Source organism: Aulonocara sp. 'chitande type north' Nkhata Bay, linkage group LG5, assembly GCF_057382095.1.
Source record: "Aulonocara sp. 'chitande type north' Nkhata Bay isolate Kocher_YH1m ecotype deep benthic linkage group LG5, A_spYH_male_GT1.1, whole genome shotgun sequence".
NCBI classification, from domain to species: Eukaryota; Metazoa; Chordata; class Actinopteri; order Cichliformes; family Cichlidae; genus Aulonocara; species Aulonocara sp. 'chitande type north' Nkhata Bay.
Window position 1 is genome coordinate 10779563 of NC_141348.1, and position 20888 is coordinate 10800450.

At 41.8% G+C, this 20888-nt stretch overlaps 1 protein-coding gene across 7 annotated transcripts in view; it reads left to right on the top strand.

Moving 5' to 3' along the window:
* The window catches only part of klhdc8a (kelch domain containing 8A), a 69432-nt gene extending 49331 nt beyond the window's left edge, over nt 1-20101 (top strand). For 6 of the 7 annotated variants that reach the window (XM_086291259.1, XM_086291264.1, XM_086291260.1 and 3 more), the window contains 3 exons: nt 14287-14388; nt 14999-15147; nt 18416-20100. In XM_086291259.1, coding sequence (XP_086147385.1) covers nt 14287-14388; nt 14999-15147; nt 18416-18469 — 305 coding nt within the window. In that variant the 3' untranslated portion in view covers nt 18470-20100. Of the gene's footprint in view, nt 1-14286; nt 14389-14998; nt 15148-18415 lie in introns of all 7 variants that reach the window. The other variant, XM_086291258.1, reaches the window with a different exon arrangement.
* The last annotated feature ends 787 nt before the right edge of the window (nt 20102-20888 follow it).

Here is a 20888-nt window from a genome sequence, read left to right on the forward strand (position 1 = left end):
ACAGAGCTTGAAAAAAACATTCCCCTCTAAGATACAAGAACGGGACTGAAAATCCTTTACAAAGCAGCCAGTGTCCAAAGAAACACCTTCATAAAGCCTGTCTCAGAATTAATTAACCTCTACGTCTGCACATCTGTGTATTTAATTTTCTTTTAAATTGCATCTATTTATTAGATTATATTGAAATGGATGAATGAAGAACTGTTTACTGGAAATAGTTTTGATGATCTGCAAATGATGATGCCCAAATTGACTGTGAAGTTTTATCCATTTATTTTACATTTTCAAAACTTGAATCAAAGTTTTTATATTTTAATCGGTGAAGAGGTTTACAACAAAACCTAGCAAAAGAATATGAAATTCAATTCAGTTTTATTTATATCGCTCCAAATCAAAACAGTGGCCTTAATGCGCTTTATATATATATTAGGTAAAGACTCTAGAATTATACTGAGTAAACCATCTATAGCTAACTTTTCTAGTCTGCAACTGAGTGAAACGACGTATTTAAAGTGGAAAGTAGATAAGAGGACAGACTCCCAGTGGCTGACTGCTAGCTGACAACTAACAGTCAGGCGGTATCTGTCTATTAAAGTAATTCATTACACTACTCACTTATTTCCACATTGCACTCTCATATAATGAAGAGTTAATAATATAAACCCAATGCTACAGTCCCAAACGCTAACACAAATCCCTATCCTAATGAGGACACATAGGATATTTTATAGTGTCTACAGAAAACCAGTGAAAGCCGTTGAAGGCAGAACACACAGACTTTGAAGGTTCCGGCTCCTAGGCTCAATTTAGTATTCGCTCAGCTTTAACATTCTTCTGGGATCTTTGTTAGCTTTGTGTTATCATGCTGTTTGTCCTCCCTGCACACAAACTGAAATCAGCTGATTGCAGCTAATTTCTGGAGGACCTCTGTGTCACAATTAAAATAATGGTAGCTGTAATGTAATTCAGTTACTTCGATACAGTAACTTGTTACATTACTGCATTACTGAAAAATGTAATGCATTCAAACATTACCTTCCATCCATCCTTCTACTCTCATTTCCTGTCTTTATTTTGCTTTTCAAAAAAGAAAAGAAATGCTAATTCCTACAGAGCACAATGAAGACTGGAGGACTGAGCACCGCTTGACTTCAGCTTGATACGTGAGGGATGTTTTCATAGCACTCAGAGGTTTCATCAAGTCTTCTACCCAAAAATAAAAGTCATTATCTCGTTTTTGCAATTGCGTCCCTCTTCAATTAGACCCTGCTCTCTTACAAAGCAGCAGAGGTGGGACCAAGTCATTGTTTTGCAAGTCTCAAGTAAGTCTCAAGTCTTTATCCTCAAGTCTCAAGTCAAGTCTCAAGTAATGTCAGGCAAGTCAGAGTCGAGTCTCAAGTCACTGGTGTAAAAGTCCGAGTCAAGTCACAAGTCTGAAACTTTGAATTTCAAGTCCTTTCGAGTCTTTAAAAACAAAAAACGAAAAAATAATGTTGCAGTTATGCTAAATGTAAATATTAGACCATGTAATTTTAAAATCTGTGTTTTTCTCAACACATGACAAAATAGTGAACTTAGAAAATATACACAAATTGTGAAATTGCACCTCTTTAAAATGCAGCTCAATTAAACCTAGCTCCAAGAATAATTTTCACCGACAGTTCTGAGATAAGCTGCATGTTATTCTTGGATGCGCTTGTAGGACCAGCTTTAAAATCGCATGACAAAAATATCATACACATTAAAAAAAACTGTATCACCAACGTAGCCTGGACAACATTTGCTAGTTAGATGAAGTCAGCTATCTCATCTTAGCATATTTATAATTATACGGTTCTTGGAGTGAGTGCATACACTCATGAAGTTTAGTAACTTCAGGTCACTGCAACAAGCCCAGGTACAGTTTACCGACGGATGGGTGCAGGACCTTGAACTGCACCGTGTAGAACGAAAGACCATCGTACGTATCATAAGTTTACCAGTCTCACAAATTGTCGTCATAAATACACATTCCTTAACCGTTTATTAATAGGACCTTTGAGCTCAATGGTAATTAATTAGTAGTGGAAATAATTTCTGGTAGCGTTACAGAAATGTAGCAGTGACAATAATATTGTATGCTGTAATCACCGCGCGGATAGGAGGCGGCTGGCTTGACCGCGGCTCACAAATGACGGCTCACTTTACCGCAGTCTGTAATCGCACTGGGCAATTAGTGATACAAAAAACCTGTTTTATCCTGTGAATAAAAGTATATGTTTTTGTCAATGTACCATAATAACAGAAGCGAAACGCAATATTGTGTCAGGACAATTCACTATTTATGCACAATAAATAAAGGAGCATAGTGCGACAATTTCTGTTCAGCGCCAGACTTGCTTGTAACCTATATCACTAATTATGTTATGAAAATGACGTATTAACTACTAAAAAACACTGACCTTCGTGTAAATGCTTGGAGCAGACTAACCTGTGAGCTGGAGTGTTCTGGGACGTTATATTTGGTCTTTGAATGGCTGCAATCCAGGCCATCCGTCGCGTCTTTGTTACTTCGGAAACATGGCTTGAACAATTTCTCTTCAACGACGTAATCCGATAACAACCGATCTCTTTACCCGTCGGCTTCCCGTGGCTGTCATGCGACCGGCTATTGCAGTTAATAACACAACAGCTTCTTGACATTTTTGTGTTTCTTTTTATCGCTGTATAACTGATTTTAATTGAAAGCCTGCGTGCGCTAGTACCGCTTGCCACGAGTTCCCAGAATCCTTTGCGGTTCTACCCGTGAATGACCTCACATTTTCAATCTCTATATAATATGCATGTTAAATTTTATATTTGGGGTAAAATATCAAGTCTTTTCAAGTAAACCGGTTCAAGTCCAATTCAAGTCCCAAGTCATTGGTGTAAAAGTCCAAGTCAAGTCACAAGTCTTAGAACATTTTTTCAAGTCAAGTCTAAAGTCATAAAATTAATGACTCGAGTCTGACTCGAGTCCAAGTCATGTGACTCGAGTCCACACCTCTGCAAAGCAGTGATTAACATCAACCTCACCGTGCAGATAGCTGGTTTCTTTCCTTGCTTAATTCTGTGCACACTCCATGTCCCTAAACACAGTGACATGACTTATCCCTCTATCCAGCAAAGGCACCCCAGAGTAACAGGTGAACAAATTGAGAAGAGACCGGAAGGAGAAAAGGGAGAAGAAAAATCAATAAGTCATTTTAGACAGCTGGAAAAGTGGTCACACTTTGGGATCGGTCGAATGAAAGCCAAATAAAGCAGAACATGGGCGTGATAATGTTAATGTATGATAATGGGGAGAAAGTTTGCTTTATGTGTGACAGAAGAGGAAAGATGAAAATAAAATAACTTCCAACACACACAAACGCTTGATACTGATCCAGGCAGACGTGCGTGCACGCACACACACACACACACACACACGAACACACACACAGCCATACCCCGTTTCTCCAATCTAATTTTGGTGGAGATGAGATGGGAGATGAGCTGCTGAGGGAGGGTTGGGGATGAGAAGCACTTTAAATTACAAGATCCAGAAACAGATTGCTTTATCATCCATCTGCAGCAGTATCTCTCCACACATACACACACACCATGCAATCTGCTGTCACACAGTGATATTGTATTACTGTTCCATTTCATATTGCCAGTATTAAGACACACGCCTGTTAGCGAATGTCGCAATGTGGGCAAGACGCAACAAGTACAAAGGAAATGCAAAGAACGAAGCTGTGGCAAGAAAATTGCCTGAAAATGACACATTTTTGTTTTAGAAAAAATATTTAAGGTGTCAGTTCACCCAAATTCCACCCATGCATTCTCTTCTGCTTATCCTTGTCAGTCGCGGGGATGGCTGGAGCCTATCCCAGCTGTCTTGGGGCGAGAGGGAGGGTACACCCTGGACAGGTCACCAGTCTGACACATAGACGACCATTCGCACTCACATTCAAATTCAAATTCAAATTCAAATTTTATTTGTCACGTACACAGTCATACACAGTACGATATGTAGTGAAATGCTTGGACAACTGCTCGTGACCTAAAGAGAACAAAAAAGGAAAAGGCTATGAATAAGATAGGAAATAAATATGAAAAATTAAAAAGGGTAAATTTAACTAGGAAGGAATAAAATATAAATTAAGGTTAAAAATGAAATAACTGTACAACACAAATTAGAATGAAGGGTAAATTTAACTGGGAAGAATAAGATAAAGATAAATATATAAATTAAAGTTGAAAATAAAATAACTGTACAACAAAATACACAATATAGAACTATATAAGAATGTATGAAGAAATCTAAATATAAATAAATATATACACAATAACAGCAGCTGTACAAGTATTAACCGGAAATGAAGAATATAGTGACCAGTGTTGTGCAAAACCAAAGTCCAGAAAGTCCAGTGTGTGTGTAAGAACCGTATGTGTGGGTCAGTACTGTGTGGTGGTGTGATTGAGAGACCGTATCGCCTGCGGGAAGAAGCTCCTCCTCAGTCTCTCTGTGTTGGTCTTCAGGGAGCGGAATCGCTTTCCTGACCTCAGCAGAGAGAACAGTCTGTTGTTGGGATGGCTGAGGTCCTTCACCATCTTCCTGGCCTTGGTCCAGCACCGCCTGCTGTAGATTGAGTGCAGGTCAGGGAGCTCGGAGCGGATGGTGCGCTCAGCTGACCGCACAACCCTCTGTAGAGCTCGTCTGTCCTGCATGGTGCTGTTCCCGAACCAGGTTAAGATGTTTCCCGCCAGGATGCTCTCTATGGTGCACGAGTAAAAGTTCCTGAGCACCTTGGAGGGCAGTTGGAAGTCTCTCAAGCGTCTGAGGTGGTAGAGACGCTGTCGGGCCTTTTTCACCACGGTGTTGATGTGACAGGACGATGACAGGTCCTGCGTGATGTGAACTCCGAGGTATTTGAAGCTGTCCACTCTCTCCACTGGGCACTCGTTGATGACGGGGGTCTGGTAGTTCCTCTCCTGCTTAGTGCTGAAGTCCACTATCAGCTCCTTTGTCTTACTGACGTTTAGAAGGAGGTTGTTCCTCTGGCACCAGTTCTCCAGATTCCTAATCTCCTTCAGGTAGGCCGTCTCGTTGTTATCAGAGATCAGGCCCACCACGACGGTGTCGTCAGCAAACTTGATGATGGTGGTGGAGCTGGTAGTGGCCACGCAGTCATATGTGTACAAAGAGTACAGCAGGGGGCTCAGAACACACCCCTGGGGGGCTCCAGTGCTGAGAGTGGTGGAGGCTGAGACATGTCCGCCCATCCTTACTGCCTGTGGTCTGCCAGTTAGGAAGTTGGAGATCCACTGACACATAGATGAGCTGAGTCCCAGATGCTCCAGCTTGGTGGTGAGTGTGGAGGGAATTATGGTGTTAAATGCAGAGCTGTAGTCTATGAAGAGCATTTTAACATAATTCCCCCTTCTAGTGTCCAAGTGAGTGAGTGATGTGTGGAGGAGATGAGAGATGGCATCGTCTGTGGAACGATTTGGACGGTAAGCGAACTGTAGTGGGTCCAGTGTGTCTGGTAGTGAAGAAATGATGAAGTCTCTGACCAGGCGTTCAAAGCACTTCATCACTACTGAGGTGAGGGCTACAGGGCGATAGTCATTGAGAGAAGCAGGGTGGGGTTTCTTCGGGACAGGAACAATGATGGACTCTTTGAAGCATGTGGGGATCACCGACTGAGATAAAGAGATGTTGAATATCTCAGTGAACACAGGAGCTAGCTGGTATGCGCAGTCTCTTAGGATACGACCTGGGATGCCGTCTGGTCCTGCTGCTTTCCTGGTGTTCACTCTCTTGAAGGCTCTCCTTACTTCATGCTCGGAGATGACGAGCACGTTTCCGGTGCTGGCAGTATCTTCCTGTCTGCAGCCGTTAGCGTCGCTAACACTAGCATTGTTGGAGACCTTAGCTGCAGCCTCGAAGCGAGCATAGAAAGTGTTCAGCTCGTCTGCCAGAGTCACGGCCGCGTTCGTCATACCGGTTGTTGGTGCTTTATAGTCCGTTATTGTCCTTAGTCCCCGCCACAGGCTCCTAGAGTCACTCTGTTGGAGTTGTGACTCTAGTTTCCTCCCGTAGCGCTGCTTCGCCTCTTTCACCGCCCTCCGCACGTTATATGACGCGGCTTTGTACGGGTCCATGTCCCCCGTCATGAGTCCCGTGTTGTAGGCAGCGGTGCGGGATCTCAGAGCGTCGCGGATGGTTTTATCCACCCACGGCTTCTGGTTGGGAAACGTTGTGATAGTCTTTGTCTCCACGGTATCATCCGCTAGTTTCCCGATGAATCCCACAACCGCTTCCGTAAACACGTTGACGTCATCGTCGGAGCTGTTTCTGAACATGCCCCAGTCTGCGTCATCGAGTGCGTCCTGTAACGCGGCCACCGATTGATCCGTCCAGCGCGCGACCTTCCTCTGAACCGGAACTTCCTGTTTCAGCCTTTGTTTGTATTTTGGCATGAGGAAGATGGCGGCGTGATCAGATTTGCCAAACGGGGGGCGGGATTGTGCCTTGTAGCCGTCCTTGACCGTAGTGTAGCAGTGGTCCAGTGTCCTTTCACCCCTGGTGGGGCAGGTGATGTGTTGATAAAAGTTCGGCGCTGCGCGTTTGAGGTTGGCGCTATTAAAGTCCCCCGTCACAATAAGCGCAGCGTCCCGGTGTTGTGTCTGGTGCTGTGTGAGTGCCTCATGCAGCTCGCATAAGGCGGTGACCGTGTCCGCTTGTGGTGGAATATAAACGGCACTTACAATGACCGATGTAAATTCCCGAGGTAGATAAAAAGGACGACACATGATGGACAGTAGTTCCAGATTTGGTGTGCAGGAGCGTGTGAGAGGAACAACGTTCGCACTGTTGCACCAGTTGTTGTTCACCATTAAACACACGCCGCCTCCCCTTGACTTCCCCGAGTCCCGTGTCCTGTCCATGCGGTGAACCGAGAAGAACTCGGCCGGCTGGATGGCGTGGTCCGGCACCGCTGGGTTCAGCCATGTCTCGGTGAAGCAGAGGAGATTGCAGTCCCGAATGTCTCTCTGGAACTTTATCCTGGCCCTGAGGTCGTCAAGCTTGTTCTCCAGTGACTGGACGTTGGCGAGCAGGATGCTAGGCAGAGGTGTGCGGTGTGCACGAGCTCTCAGCCTGTTCCTGACGCCGGCTCGCTTCCCTCTAGGCCGCCGCCGCTTCCCTTTGTTCTCCCTCGAGATCTCACTCGGCCAGCTCGGATCCGGAGTTAAAAACTTCGAATTGTGAGTACATTGTATACCAATAGAAACAAGAGTGTCACTGTCATACCTAATGTACCCAATGGTGATGATTTTGCCGATTTAGAAACGCTGAAAACTAACTTAAAAAACAAAGACAAAGAAAAAGTGGTCGGAGCAGTCGTGACGGCAGCCGACCTCACCGGCGCCATCTATATATACATTCACACCTATGGGCAATTTAGAGTTTCCAATTAACCTATCCCCACTAACTGCATGTCTTTGGACTGTGCGAGGAAGCCGGAGCACCTGGAGAGAATCCATGCAAATATGGGGAGAACATGCAAACTCCACACAAAAAGACCCCGTCCTGATGGTGGAGTTGAACTCAGGACCCTCTTGCTGTGAGGCAACCATGCTGCCTGAGTAATGTTGCACCCAAATTACTCAGGAAATATTTTTCCCACTTTCTTCAAGTGGTAACTCCTGATATGGACAGTTTATTTTTTCGAAGTTTAGGTTTTTTCATGTTTTTTTGTTTAGTTTCCAAAGTAGTTGATTTCAGTGTTGTGCACCACACAAAGAAAATTCCGTTCATCTCACTTTAACAGTGTTGTTAAGGGTAAAGGCCCAGGCTCATGTCTTAGAAACTGGACAAAAAGCTGTTTAAATATTTTGCAAGGGTCCTGGAGCTACTGGAGCAATTTCTCATGGAATTCAACTTGAAAAATATCCTCTAACTTAAGTTTATGTAGCATTCTTACAATCCCTGCTTGTGAGGTGATACTTGGCTGCAGAGCTGCTGGTGTTTGAACTTCAGCAGAGATGTGCTGAGGTGAGGTGCAGCTGATGATGGCGAGCTATCGGAGATCGTTTAACAGCAGCTCTGTGAAACAGAATTGTTCAAATAAATGATTTGTGCAAAGATACGCTAAACTAAAGGTGACAAACTCTGAGACTAACTCTTGAGGATGATTGGTTAAACATCCATTCCAAGATGCAATTAAAAATATCCAGATACCTTACAGAAACAAGACAATTTCCCAAAGAATTCCAGTCACCCTCCTGTCATCAGCTGCTAATACGAACCTGGACCCCATTTTGCCTTTAGGGCTCTCTTGCTGTGAGGCAACAGTCTTAACCACTGTGCAACCCAGTGAGGCTAACATGTTTTTTAAAACCTATTAATAAGCAAAACATTTTTACAGTATGTAACAGAATGATGAGCAGATGCCTCTCCAGTACGTTCTTTATACTATAGATGGACCCCAACGTTACAATCTAGAACTGCAGCAGGTTGTGGTAGTGCTTCTCCTGCTGTGCATTCCCACTGAGCTCCAGCATTGGTCCCCTATTAACAGTGGCTCTCCAAAGGAAAAGAATGACTTCAGTCCAACACAAGGAACATTAACAGTACCAACCTGAATCTCATGTCTCCCTACTTTGGACGATGTAGAACTAGCTGGTTAGCAGCGACTGAGCTTTCAAAACAGTTTGTTGCCCGGTGGTAAATCAGTAGTGTTGTTGTGCTGGATGACTCGAGTCATCTTTCTTGTTTTTTTGCTTAATATGACTTTGGTCAAATCCCGAGAGATTTAGCTTTAGAGAAAGAGAGTGAGTGAAAATAAAAGAGAGAGATGAGTGGCGGTGGTTAAGCAAGCTAGAAAGTGAACAGAGAGAGAGAGAGTGATGTTAACAAAAAAAAAGTGATGAAATTGGAGAACAGAAAAAGAGATGCAGACAGCTGAGATTTAATGTGATTGTTATGTTTTTATAATCCTGCTTGTAAACACAGTTGTCACTACGTCAGTTGACTAATTTGTCTAATCTTTACGGATCTTCACTGCAGTAGAAATGCAGACATACGAGAACCTGAAGGGAAAAAGTTACTTTGGGTGGAAAAACAACATCTGTGGGCTTCTCAGCCTGCATATGAACCATCCAATCAGCTTTTCAGCTTCAGCTTTATTTATATCACATCAGTTGACAACAACTTTGTAAGGTGCCTGTTCACTTGGCAATGGTGGGGAGGAAGAACTCTCATTTAAAAGGAACTGAACCAAGGTCAGGGAGGCTCAGCCATCTGCCATGGGTCAGTTAGAACGGTGAGGAGAGACGGTGGAAGGAGACAGAAAAGAGGGCATAAAAAAAACTGAGATTAATATTTCTAGTAGTAGTAGGTGTGGCCTACACCTTTTTCTATGTTTGTTTGATTCCTACTGTCACTTATAAAATGTTATTAAATAATACAGTTTATATAACAACGCTAAAACATTCTGGATGTCTTTGAATTAAAGTAGTTTGCATACTAATTGCAATTTATATTCTGACTACACTCTAGCCTTGTGTGTATAGTATTTTGTATTGAATTTTATTTTATTTTTTGTTTAGTTTAGTTATTTATTTTCATTTATTTGTGTGTGGGGAACTCATAAAGTAAAAATGTCATTGCTAAGCACCACTGCTGTGCGGCATACATGACAATAAACCTCTTGATTCTTCCTAAATTAACCAAATAATAAGTCGAGATTTGTGCTTGAGTCTTCACCAATGGTAAAAGTTTAAATCTTCAGTAAGCACAAAAGCTGTGAGCTACAGATAAACCTCAGCTGGTGTTTCAGTGTGATTGAAAATTTCAAATTCAGTTGCTTTTCTGTTACAAACCTTCAGCTGGAATAATGAATTCTGCTGCTTTTACTGCATCTAATAAAGCAGCACTTTCCTTTGTTCTGCTAAAGCTCGTACAGCTCAGGCAACATGAACAATAACCACAAATGATGCAGTCCCCCCCGAGACCTACTTATAACAAACGAACTCCCATGTTGTGACTGTGATTTATGTCCCGCTTGAGATAATTTAAAAAAACAGAAGGGACTAAAACATAACAAAGCAGATGGAATGAAGCAGAAATGAGAATAGAGCAAAAGTGGACTGGCTTCTTAGACCAGCTTGTAATTATTAGAAATGACAGAACATCATAGTGAGATACATTCTGTCCAAAAGGATCATCTGTGCGGTCAGCAGTCTGTAAGATTTCAAACGTGACATACCCAAGCTATCAAAGAGCGAGAACCAATCACCATCCCTTTCTAGTTTTAATCATGAGGGACAATTACAGAGGAGAGCCACAGACGAAATTACCACCACACAGACTACAAAGCCCAGTCTTCAGAGAATCGCTTCATCTCCTTCATTCCGTTGTCTCGCTCTCTCTCTATCTGAAATCCTCTCTCTGTGTTTTCTCTCTCGTTCTCGCCTCTTTATTCTCCTCTGCAGTCTCCCACCAGAGGAGAATAATGCATGCTGGTGTTTTCCCCGCATCCTACAAAGAAAATCTTGGCGTGAAGACTTGTGTAATCCCTCCAAAGCAAATAGGAACGAGGCCTGCAGTTGCAGCTCAGTCTCAAAGGATTGAACCACAAGTCTGTAGAAGGATGTGTTGACACAGCTGTAATTTAAAGACAAAAACCCAGCCTGCAACACTGTAAGCACTCTTTGAAAATCAGCTATTACTGTCTGAATTCTTTCTAGATTGATGCCTGTTTTTATGAATACAAATATAGAAGAAAACATCAAAGACGAGGTTATAGAACTGCCCTTTTGTAATGAAGTCTTTAACAGACGATGTAGTGCAGTGACGAGAGATATTTTTATTCAACCGCTAAAAATAAAAAGCAGACACAGGAAATGCACCGTGCTCTGAAGTGGCTCGTTTTGTAAAGACGATTTACATATCACTACATGAGATTGTTTTGCTGTCATACAGCACTTTTGTTATATAATATTTCAAAATACATCCTACAAAAATGACCCAGTATTACTGGACTAAATTACCATCAATTCCCAAAATAACTAATCTTCTTAAGGTTTAGTTTAATCAAAAGACTCTGTTGCTGCAGCTTAAATGTCGATGATTCAGAGCATACATCCAGAATCTTTCACAATGCAAAAATCAAGCAGTTTTTAGATATTGCTTTGGACAATTTCTGGTGAATCAGGTCAGGATATTTTCCACAACTGTCCTTTCTCACATGCAGCAAACAGCAGGAAATAATCTGCTTGAGATGTCTTTGCACTGGTAGGGTTGGTACAATACTAGAATATCAAACCCAGTACCAACACTTAAACTACTTGATGCCATTTTGACACCACGGGGGAAGAATGTTTTTTCTTAATACAAAGATAAAAATAGTACTAGTCTGGATGTTATATGGCATTTTTCTACTTTCGTGGAGGACTCAAAGCACTTTTTACACCATGCCTCGTTCACCCATTCATACAAGCACTTTTTTTTATGCCTAAGTGTTGTCGATCTAACGTTCACACTTCAATGATCGAAGAGCAACTTTGGGTTAGTTTCTTGGCTGAGGATTCTCTGGCATGCTGCCACAGAGCAGCCAGGAATCAAACCACCAACTTTCCAATCACTGGATGACCTGCTCGACCTCCTGAATACAGCCAAACCACCAATAACAACAATGTCAGTCACAGGACTGTACTTAAGTTGTCTGACATAGTGCCAAAAAATACAGTAACATAAGTACAGCCCAAAAGAATAAAATAAAATAACAACAAATTGAAAACAATATTGTGAGGTTGTCAGAGGTTGTCCCGCGCTCGTCATGTCTCATTGCTGATCAAATAGAGTTGGTAAGGCTGTCGTTAGTGGCTGGGAGAGTTTTTCCTGCCTCAGTCACACTGTAGACACATATAACTGTATTATCCTGTTTAATGAACACCGTCTATTAATCGTACTACTTTAATAATAATAGATTGCTATTGTGACTGTCAGTAATTGCTGGCTACTGTTTATGTGTTTGTATGTCAGCTGGAGGAGGCAGAGGCGCCACTTTTGATATCAATACTGTTGCAAATAAGTATTTAATCCAGTAGCTGTTTTTAGTCGTGATGAGTACCTGAGTATCAATGGTTTCAGCAAGAAAGCTCAGTCAGACTATTGAAATTTGCACTGACTTTGTACTGTAGAGCTGGAACACTAAAGCTCCATTAACATCTGATCCAAGTCTGTTGGACATTAGTGTTATGAAATGACTCACATACAGCCTTAAAGCTGTGATTGTGTGTGAACATTTTTTAACAAGCAATTTGATAATAAGCGACATAAAGAAGCTAAAGCTTATCTGCTTATTATGCATCACATTATTCAACATTACAACCATGTTTTGGTGGTCTAACCTGATTCCTAACTATAAATAACTTCTGGGTTGTTTTGAATTGCACAGATGATGTTCAACACCAAGACAGGATTTTTTTGCTATGGAGAAAACAGAACAGAGTGGACGGCCAGCTGGGATCTCTGCTCTGTTCCCTTTAGTTTAACTTAACCAGGCTGGAAAGAGAAGCACGGCTCTTCATTAGACACTGCTGCAACACACAGCAAGACTCACCATCTGGCTTCTTATCTCGTTTTCATTCTCTACCTCTGTTTGTCGCTCTCGACCTTGTCTCTACCTCTTAAAAAGATTGAGTAGGAAGAAAGGGAGAGAGAGAGAAAGGAGAAAGAAAAATGGTAGGAACAAGGCAATGCGGAAGAGAAGGTAAAGAAGGAGAATGGGGGGAAAAACAAGTGCAAAGAAAAAGCAGAGAGAGAAGAAAGGTGAGATAGACAAAGATAAAGTGTAAGACATTCCTTTTCTCTCCTGTTCTGTCTCTATCTTTTTAATTCTCCCTCGCTTTCCTTCACTCCCTAATGAAGTTATCTGTCTTCCTCTGTCACGATTTTCTCCTGTCTGGGTTTTCTTCAGATAAACAAAGCTTGGCAGCAACAAAGCCTGAAAGTAAAATGAGAAGTTTTTGCAGAATCTGTTGGGGAAAGAGAAACATTGTTTTCAGGGCTGAATTTCCATTTCCTGTTACTATCAACTACACATTTTATCATCGTGAGTGCCGCAGATGTCACTTCCCCGTGACAACCACATCAGACAGCACTGAAGAAAACACTGTCCGTCTTAAGTTTTGGTGATTAAGGAGATTAAATTATAAAGTCTTTCCCACCTGTCTGATGATTTTAATGTTGTTACCAATATTTTAGGATTAAAGCTGCCAATAGCTGTTTGATGGTGGATAAGAATTAGCGCTCAATTAACCCTGCACCTGCGTTCAATTCCCAGCAGTGAGGCTTCAGTTTTGAATGCAGTGGTGTTATTGACACAATCAAACAAATGTGTCCAAAATGCTGACTTTAAGTCATTTGATTACATGTAATTTTGTTACACAAGTAATAGGTGTTAAATTTAAAAAGGATCTGGTTAAATGGTCTGAATGGTTAGTATACATTCAGATCATACCAACCACAATTATAAATATATGTGTAGATGGTAAATGGACTGATTCTTATATAGCGCTTTTCTACTCACTGCATGCCATATCACTGTTTTCAGTGCCTTCCGACTAACATTCATACTCCGATGGAAGCATTGGAGAGCAACTTGGGGTTAGTTTCTTGCCCAAGGATATTTGGCATACAGGCAGGGAGCTAGGGATGTACCCACCAATGTTCCAATCAGCAGATGACCTGCTCCACCAACCTCCTGAGCTACAGCCCGATAAGGCCTCCTAGATGCACTGAGGACTGAAACAGAACAAAGTCTCCCAGCAACTTGAAAGCTTGGCAACGTACCTTACCAGCTCTGCAGTGAAATATGATGATATGACGGCTATGACAATGTTTCCGGCAGCGTCAGCCCAAATGATAAATGTTTTTTCTTGTTGACTTTTTCAGTGTCCTAACACACATTCAACTAGACTCCCTCCCAACATTATTTTGACCCTCCTTTTCTCCCTTCCTGTACTTTGAATTCGTTATAACCTTTTTCTGTCCTTGTTGCCTGTGTGTGTGCGATCCTTGTCCTGGCTGCAGCTGCCTTGTGGGTGACCTGTTTGGGTAGGTCATCCTCTGAAAACTCAGCAGCATCCTATCTCGCTGAAGGTGGACTACGGTGCCACCAGACTTCACCTCATCTACTTTATGAGCTTGTGCACACACACAAACATGCTCACCCCAGCTGTCGCTTGTTATCCTTTCCCTTTTTTCAGGCACCTGGCTGAAGTCAGAGGAGACAGTGGCGATGAAAACAAAGAGAGCTGACTTTGCTGCTGCCTTCCTGCGTGGACGGATGGTGGTCGCAGGAGGACTTGGTAAGAGAGATGAACTGCAAACTAATTTCTGCTGATCAGCTTGATTGAAAAACCTACACACAAGGACTTGATGATTTGTAATCACTTTTTACTGCCTGAACACTTTGGATTGCTGGGCTTTAGATAGTCTGAATAAATTATCAGTGGCAGTTTTGTTAACTAAGCAAAATCCTGAAACTTCTCTGTAAACATGAGCTTCCCCCTGAGAAATCTCCTGCACACCAGCAAGTATAACAAGGCCTCACAAGCAAGTTCAAACATTTGATACATTTTACTGTAACAATCAAGAGAAGATTATTATCTCCATTTGCAGTAAAGTATACTGTAATTTATACTGGCATGGCTCTCTTGTGGGACCTCCATGCCCTTCCACATGCATACATGAAAAGCCAAATACCAGGACAGCAGTAAGAAGATCCCAACACAGTACAGAGCAGCCATCAGTGACACAGATAAGACATTCAGTCAGAAACAGAATGAAAGGACATGTTGGGATGGACGTGGGTTGCAGACTAAATACATTTTAGTCTTAGCTTTGTAAACTGGATGTATAGAGGACTAGAATAAAGCATAGAGATTATTAGCTGAGCTGTTCTTCTCCATTCTTTAGGTCATGAGCCTTCAGCACTAGACACTGTGGAGGCCTTTCATGCTCAGAAGAAGAAGTGGGAAAGGTTGGCTCCAATGAACTTCCCCAGATGTTCCGCTTCTTTTATCGTCATCAGAGACCGCCTCCTGGTAGTGGGAGGAGTCAACCAGGTACACATGGACTTAGTATAAGTGGAAGGGTTATGTATAGTCTGTAGAGTAAACCAGAGAATAGTTGCATTACCTCACCGCTGAACAATCAGGACAGCTGTATCCATAGTGACAGATGCTGTCTCTCATAAGCAACCCACAGTTCACCTGTTTATTTGTTTCTAAACCTCAGCAAGCAGCTGTGATTTCATGCCGAGCGGCACTCTGTGGTGAAGGACTAGTGAGTAATACGTTCTGAAAAGGACCTTAACAGTCTGACTACCTGCTCACTGCACATCTGTCCCATTGAGATAGAGCCTCTGCTGATCTGAGCCTGCTTTACACAAAATAGCTGTAAGTGGGCTGAAAATAACATCCCCGCTCACACTGGTATTATTAGCAGATTCCCTATCCAGTTAAAAAGATCTTTATTTGCATTTCCATGCATTCTTCTTCTTGTCAAAACTTGGTGACTACATTACCCACAATGCAGCCATATTTTTTTTGCTTTTCCTGCTCCAGTGGCATCACCTGAGGACATTTGTCAGACTTCACGCAGCTCCCTCTGGGACCTCAAATGACTTTTTACAAAGTTTTTCCACACATGCAGTAGTACTCCTTGTTACCTGTAAACAGACTTTGATGTGTAAAAGCTCTGGAGTTTCCCTTCGAGCGCACTTTATAAAAAGACTTTTTTGAAGTAATGTGAACAGAAAAACAAGCAGATCTCTGTTGTGTGTCAGGTTCTGAATTCAAACAGCAGCAAAAGCTCCCCTGGCAGGAACTCCACTGCTTAAATAGTGAAAGCAGAATTATACTATTTAATATCAGGTTCATAGTGAACGAGCTCACTGCCTTAGAGGCCTAGAGACCAGCCAAATAAAATCCCTCATCTGATTGCTTTGGTTGTTATAAGACTGCAGTGTTAACTTGTAGTTTGCATGAAAGATGCAGACCGGACTCACCTTTTACTCTTCAAGCTGTATTGGAACTTGAAGATGTTTGACACACGACGGAAACAGAGCATGTAGAACTTCAGTGTAAAAGTAACAAAGCAAAACCAACATTTTTCACTGCAGATCATTTATCTGAATTTCAGGAGCTGGGCTGCCCTCCAAACACTCTACTTCGAATGATGCATCTATTAATTAACGTCCATTTATTTTTGTTTCACTGCTCCATCCTCCCTCCCCCTCTTCTCCGATGTCACCATCTCAGAGGTATTGGAGGATTTGTCATCCACATTTGGGGTTGGGATCCTCGGTAGTGAAAAGGTTGACCCACCTCTAGGCCTGTGTGACCGGGGCCTAACTCTGTATTTAACAAGGAAAAGGTTTCGTTTTCAAACACCACAAATCTATTAACCGCAGCATGCATTTAAATGTAGTTTTAATTTAGCGGTGTTATATTACATCACGTACTCCACTAGTATTTATTTGACTTTTAAATAATCTGTCTGAGAATATATGTAGACTCCAAATCATTCAACCTCTGTTAATATGAGTAAGAAAATAGTATTAGCTGATAATAAGCAAATGTACACTGCACATTAATGGGAACCATTTGTCAGTGGAGCAGATTGTGAGATTCAGTATTCAGCATTTTTCCAATTATTTCCAATTAAACAGCAGTGCAGTGTTTTTCCTGCGTAGAGAAAGACCTAAAAGATGTTTTAGCAGAACAAAAAACACCAACAGTTTTTTTTAATAACCAGTTTTTTAAATCGTACTCTTGATGTATTCAAGTATAAAAGACAGCGAGACACATAGAACTGTTAAATAAAGTAATACACTCACTGATCGACGCAAAATGACTGACTTGCATGTGCAGTCACGCTCCCGCCAGCCCCATCGGAAGGCTGAGTCCGATCTGGAAAAAGGCCACAGTATTACTTCTATTTACCTTTAAAATAAGTCCATCTCTTGCTTTGTCACCGGTCTGTGGTCCTGAGCAGTAACCTGCTCTGTAAAAGCAGCTCCAATTCACGAGTGATAGCCTGTCAACACTGAAGTGGACCGCGCTACCAGCAGGCTAGGAGGAGCGGACATGTCCGCTGAAGGTAGTAAGTTTATTTCAGGTGAGGGAGGAGGAGGGTCAGGTAGCAGTCAATAACAAATTTATAGTCAACACAGTCGTATCTATTTTTATGCCCAGTTTCCAGGTTACGCTTGGAAAAGGTTGGACTCAGAATGGCATGGTAGGTACAGACATTGATCAGTTTTGACCATTTGATTAAATCCTGGATGGAGGAGATAGGATCTGGAAAGAGTACATTTAATAAACATAGCATCACTAAATGGAAAAGGGGCACATTATGTCAGTGAAGGCAGGCCGACAACAGCAGAGCCACATCATCAGCACTTTCATACCTGCAGTCCAAGCTGCACCATCTGCTGGCAAGAACGAGCGACGCTTCAGTAGCAGCACATACACAAAGTTCAAGCCAGCATCATATATGCTTTCAACTGTTTCAACAGTCCGTGTATCACCAAATCTGATGAGGAGCTTCAGTCAAAGTCAAAAAGACTTTATTTATCCCCAAGGGGCAATGTAAAGTCCTGTCCTATTCTACGTACTGAAGGTTTAGATTTAAATGTATGCTTCCAATTCAGTTAATAGATGAAGAGATTGACAATGAAACAACACAACAGCACAAGTGCTTCATACACAGTCACAGAAATAAGCAATAAATACTCCTTAGACTGGCTGACGCAACTCACTAAAACAGCAGCACATATCTTAGCTAGTTTTTGTTTATTTTCTTCATTTTTAGTGTTTTGTTTTTAGCTACTAGCACTAAAAACTGAGGGTTTTATTGCTGTGTTGAAATTTTGGACCAGTCTAGAGATTAATTCATTCACACATTTCCAGACGCTGTCAGTCATTGATGACAGATTCGAGTGGCTTAAGAAAGTCAGCCTGTACATAGAAAAATGGAGCACTGTGTAAAACTGTTGGAGAGGTTTTGTGTATAAAATGTCTCTTTCCCAGTTTTGTAAGTGCAAGCTGAGCCTTAGCTAAACATTGTTTCTGTTTAGCTACCAATTACCTGAAAGTGCAAATGGTTCATCCACGTGACAGACAATATTGGACATTTTAGAAATTGTGACACATCCAAAAAGATCATATTACATTAAAATGCTGTACATATTTACTAAGAATGGGAAGAAAAGTAAATTATTACATTGAAGTCAGGGACCAAATGTGTATTTTAATTTATTTCATATATCTGGATTTAGTTTCTATGGAGACATCTCTTCAGCCTTTGACGGCCAGTCTTTTCTTTCAGGTTCCCAGCTCGGCACACGAGATCCTCTACATTAAAGAAGAAGAGTATCTGTAGCCTGTAGCGACTGACGCCCAGATGATCGCAGATGATCGCAGATGAGCCGTGATTCCACTTCCTCCTTCCCGAACACCCGTTGTGACTGTAGTGCAATATTTAAGAACCATCACAAACACTGAGAAATGAGTGCAAGTCTGACTGCCTGATGTAATGTATCGGATAAGACTGCCCCCTGCTGGGCGTAACTGGCACTGAGCCCCACATGTCAGCACACAGATGCACAATGGAGGAGCTGGCTCTTTCTTTTTACCGAGCTGATCCTTGATACCTTTATGTATGCAACACTTCTACATTGTACACTGTAGTGCATACTTGAGGAAGGAACTATTTTGTAGCTATCGTGTCTATTCCTGTGGACAGAAGATACGTGGAAGATGTATTTATATTGCATATATAGCGGTTTCATATCTGCATTCATTTGATTTACGTGTAGCTTGCCGACTATTGAGCAAGGGTAGATTTCAATTTAGCTAAATGACACAACTGCAATCCTTATCTCTAATTTAATATGATCTAGAAACAGTTGAGTGTTTGGTTAATAAAATATTCAGTAACAACATTTGCACTGAATCAGTCAACACTGAGTGGGAGCTTTGCCTTCAATTATTTCTAGTGTAATGTGTTGTAGTAATTACACTCAGAATGCTGTAATAAAACTCCTCCGTGCTGTAATAGTGCACATTTGTGGCCAAATGTAACACTTTGCATCCATGAAATGAGACTTGTGTTAAATAACCGTGTTTTTTGTGGTTAAACTAGTTACTGAATTGCTGTTATAAGCAAAGGAAGGAATCCTGTGGGACTTACAGGATGATTGTAGACATTTTATTCCTGCAGCAATACACTTTCTCTGCGTTTTATAATGTTGTGTAGTGCAGTAATATTGTAGTCGTCTCACTCAGGTTATGTTCTAGGTTGACTTTTGTTTGTCTGTTCTTGTAGCTAACAACAAAATCATCTCTTTGGTTTATGTTCTGTGACAGATGATTAATCTGTGGAGTTTTTATATTAATTGTGATGACAGTTCAGCCTTTGCAAAATGTTATCTCAGTCTGCACCGTGATCATGATCAGTCATCGTTCCTACACCCGATCATGCCACACTATAGTGTAAACATGTCATATTGTTATATTCAGTGAAATAAAAGTTTGTATTACACCTTTTTCCCCACAAGATGGCAGTGGTGACACATCATTCTGAGCCTACACAGCACATTACAGCTGCATCACAGGCGGTCGAGGTCCATTTGTTCATAGAGACACATTAATAGCCTCTTGACATTTAAAAAAATATTTAATTGCTGTTAAGAAATCTATTTCACTTTTGTTCAGTTAAAATGACCAGAAACACTGTTGATAACGTGGACGTGCATATGTTTGCTGCACAGCCACAGTGCAGATATCCTTAACCCCCATTGAAATGCCTTGAAATTCATTGTGTTTTGGTGGAGATGCGTTTTTTTTTTTATTATTATTATTATTGTATGATGATTCCAATTACTGTTGAGCCTCTTTGAATATTTCCATGTGTTTGTGTGAAAAGTAATAAAATAGGTAATTGTGATTATGTAACTAAAATAATGAAATACAGTTATATATTATATTGTTTACTATATTTAATAAGACTCAGGTCAAGTTTTTTGCACCACTGGACTAACAATGACAGCAGCAGTCTGATACGGTGATTCATGGGGAAGAAGATCTTTAGCATATGAAGTGTAAGGTGTCGACCCTAGCTTTATCCCCGACCAATCAGAGGATGTCATTTTAGTTGATTGCCAATATTTCTCCCAAGTCTTGGCAATCAGGGAACAAAGGAAGTAATCAGTCTAATTAAAAACTCACAGACAAACAAGATTAAGTCTGGTTGAGTCTGTTTTGCCTGTCTTCAAATACAGTTAGGCTTTAGATTTAGAACTCAGGTTAAAGTAAAAGGTAAACCTTATATCTTGACTGTTTTCACAAGAAAAACAGTCAAAACAGTCAAAAACTGTGAGCTTTGCTCACTGACTGGGACAGGTGGGAGGGGACAGCAGGGAGACCAGGTGCCTGGAAACCACCTGCAGTGATCCTAATCCATCTGGTAGACAGTATGGCCAGCAGAAGGTTGTTACCAGGGACAGCGACTTCAGTCCAGTGCCCCTCAGCAGCTCAAAGGAGGGTGCTGAAGGGCGTCAAGGACCTAGCCTAGGTCCCACGGGGAAACCGAGGCCACGGCCCGCCTCTGGCTGGGACTGCAGGAACTGCAGGATGGCATCCGCTGTAGTCTCTTGGGGGTCCAATTGTGGACCGTGCACCTGAATATAACAATCCTGAGCGAGGGAGTAGGCAGCCCTGGTGGATCTGCACGGGGCTCCTGCAGCTTTAGCACATGGGCTGGCAGCCCTGGGTATGGAATTTCACCCTCTCAGGGGCTA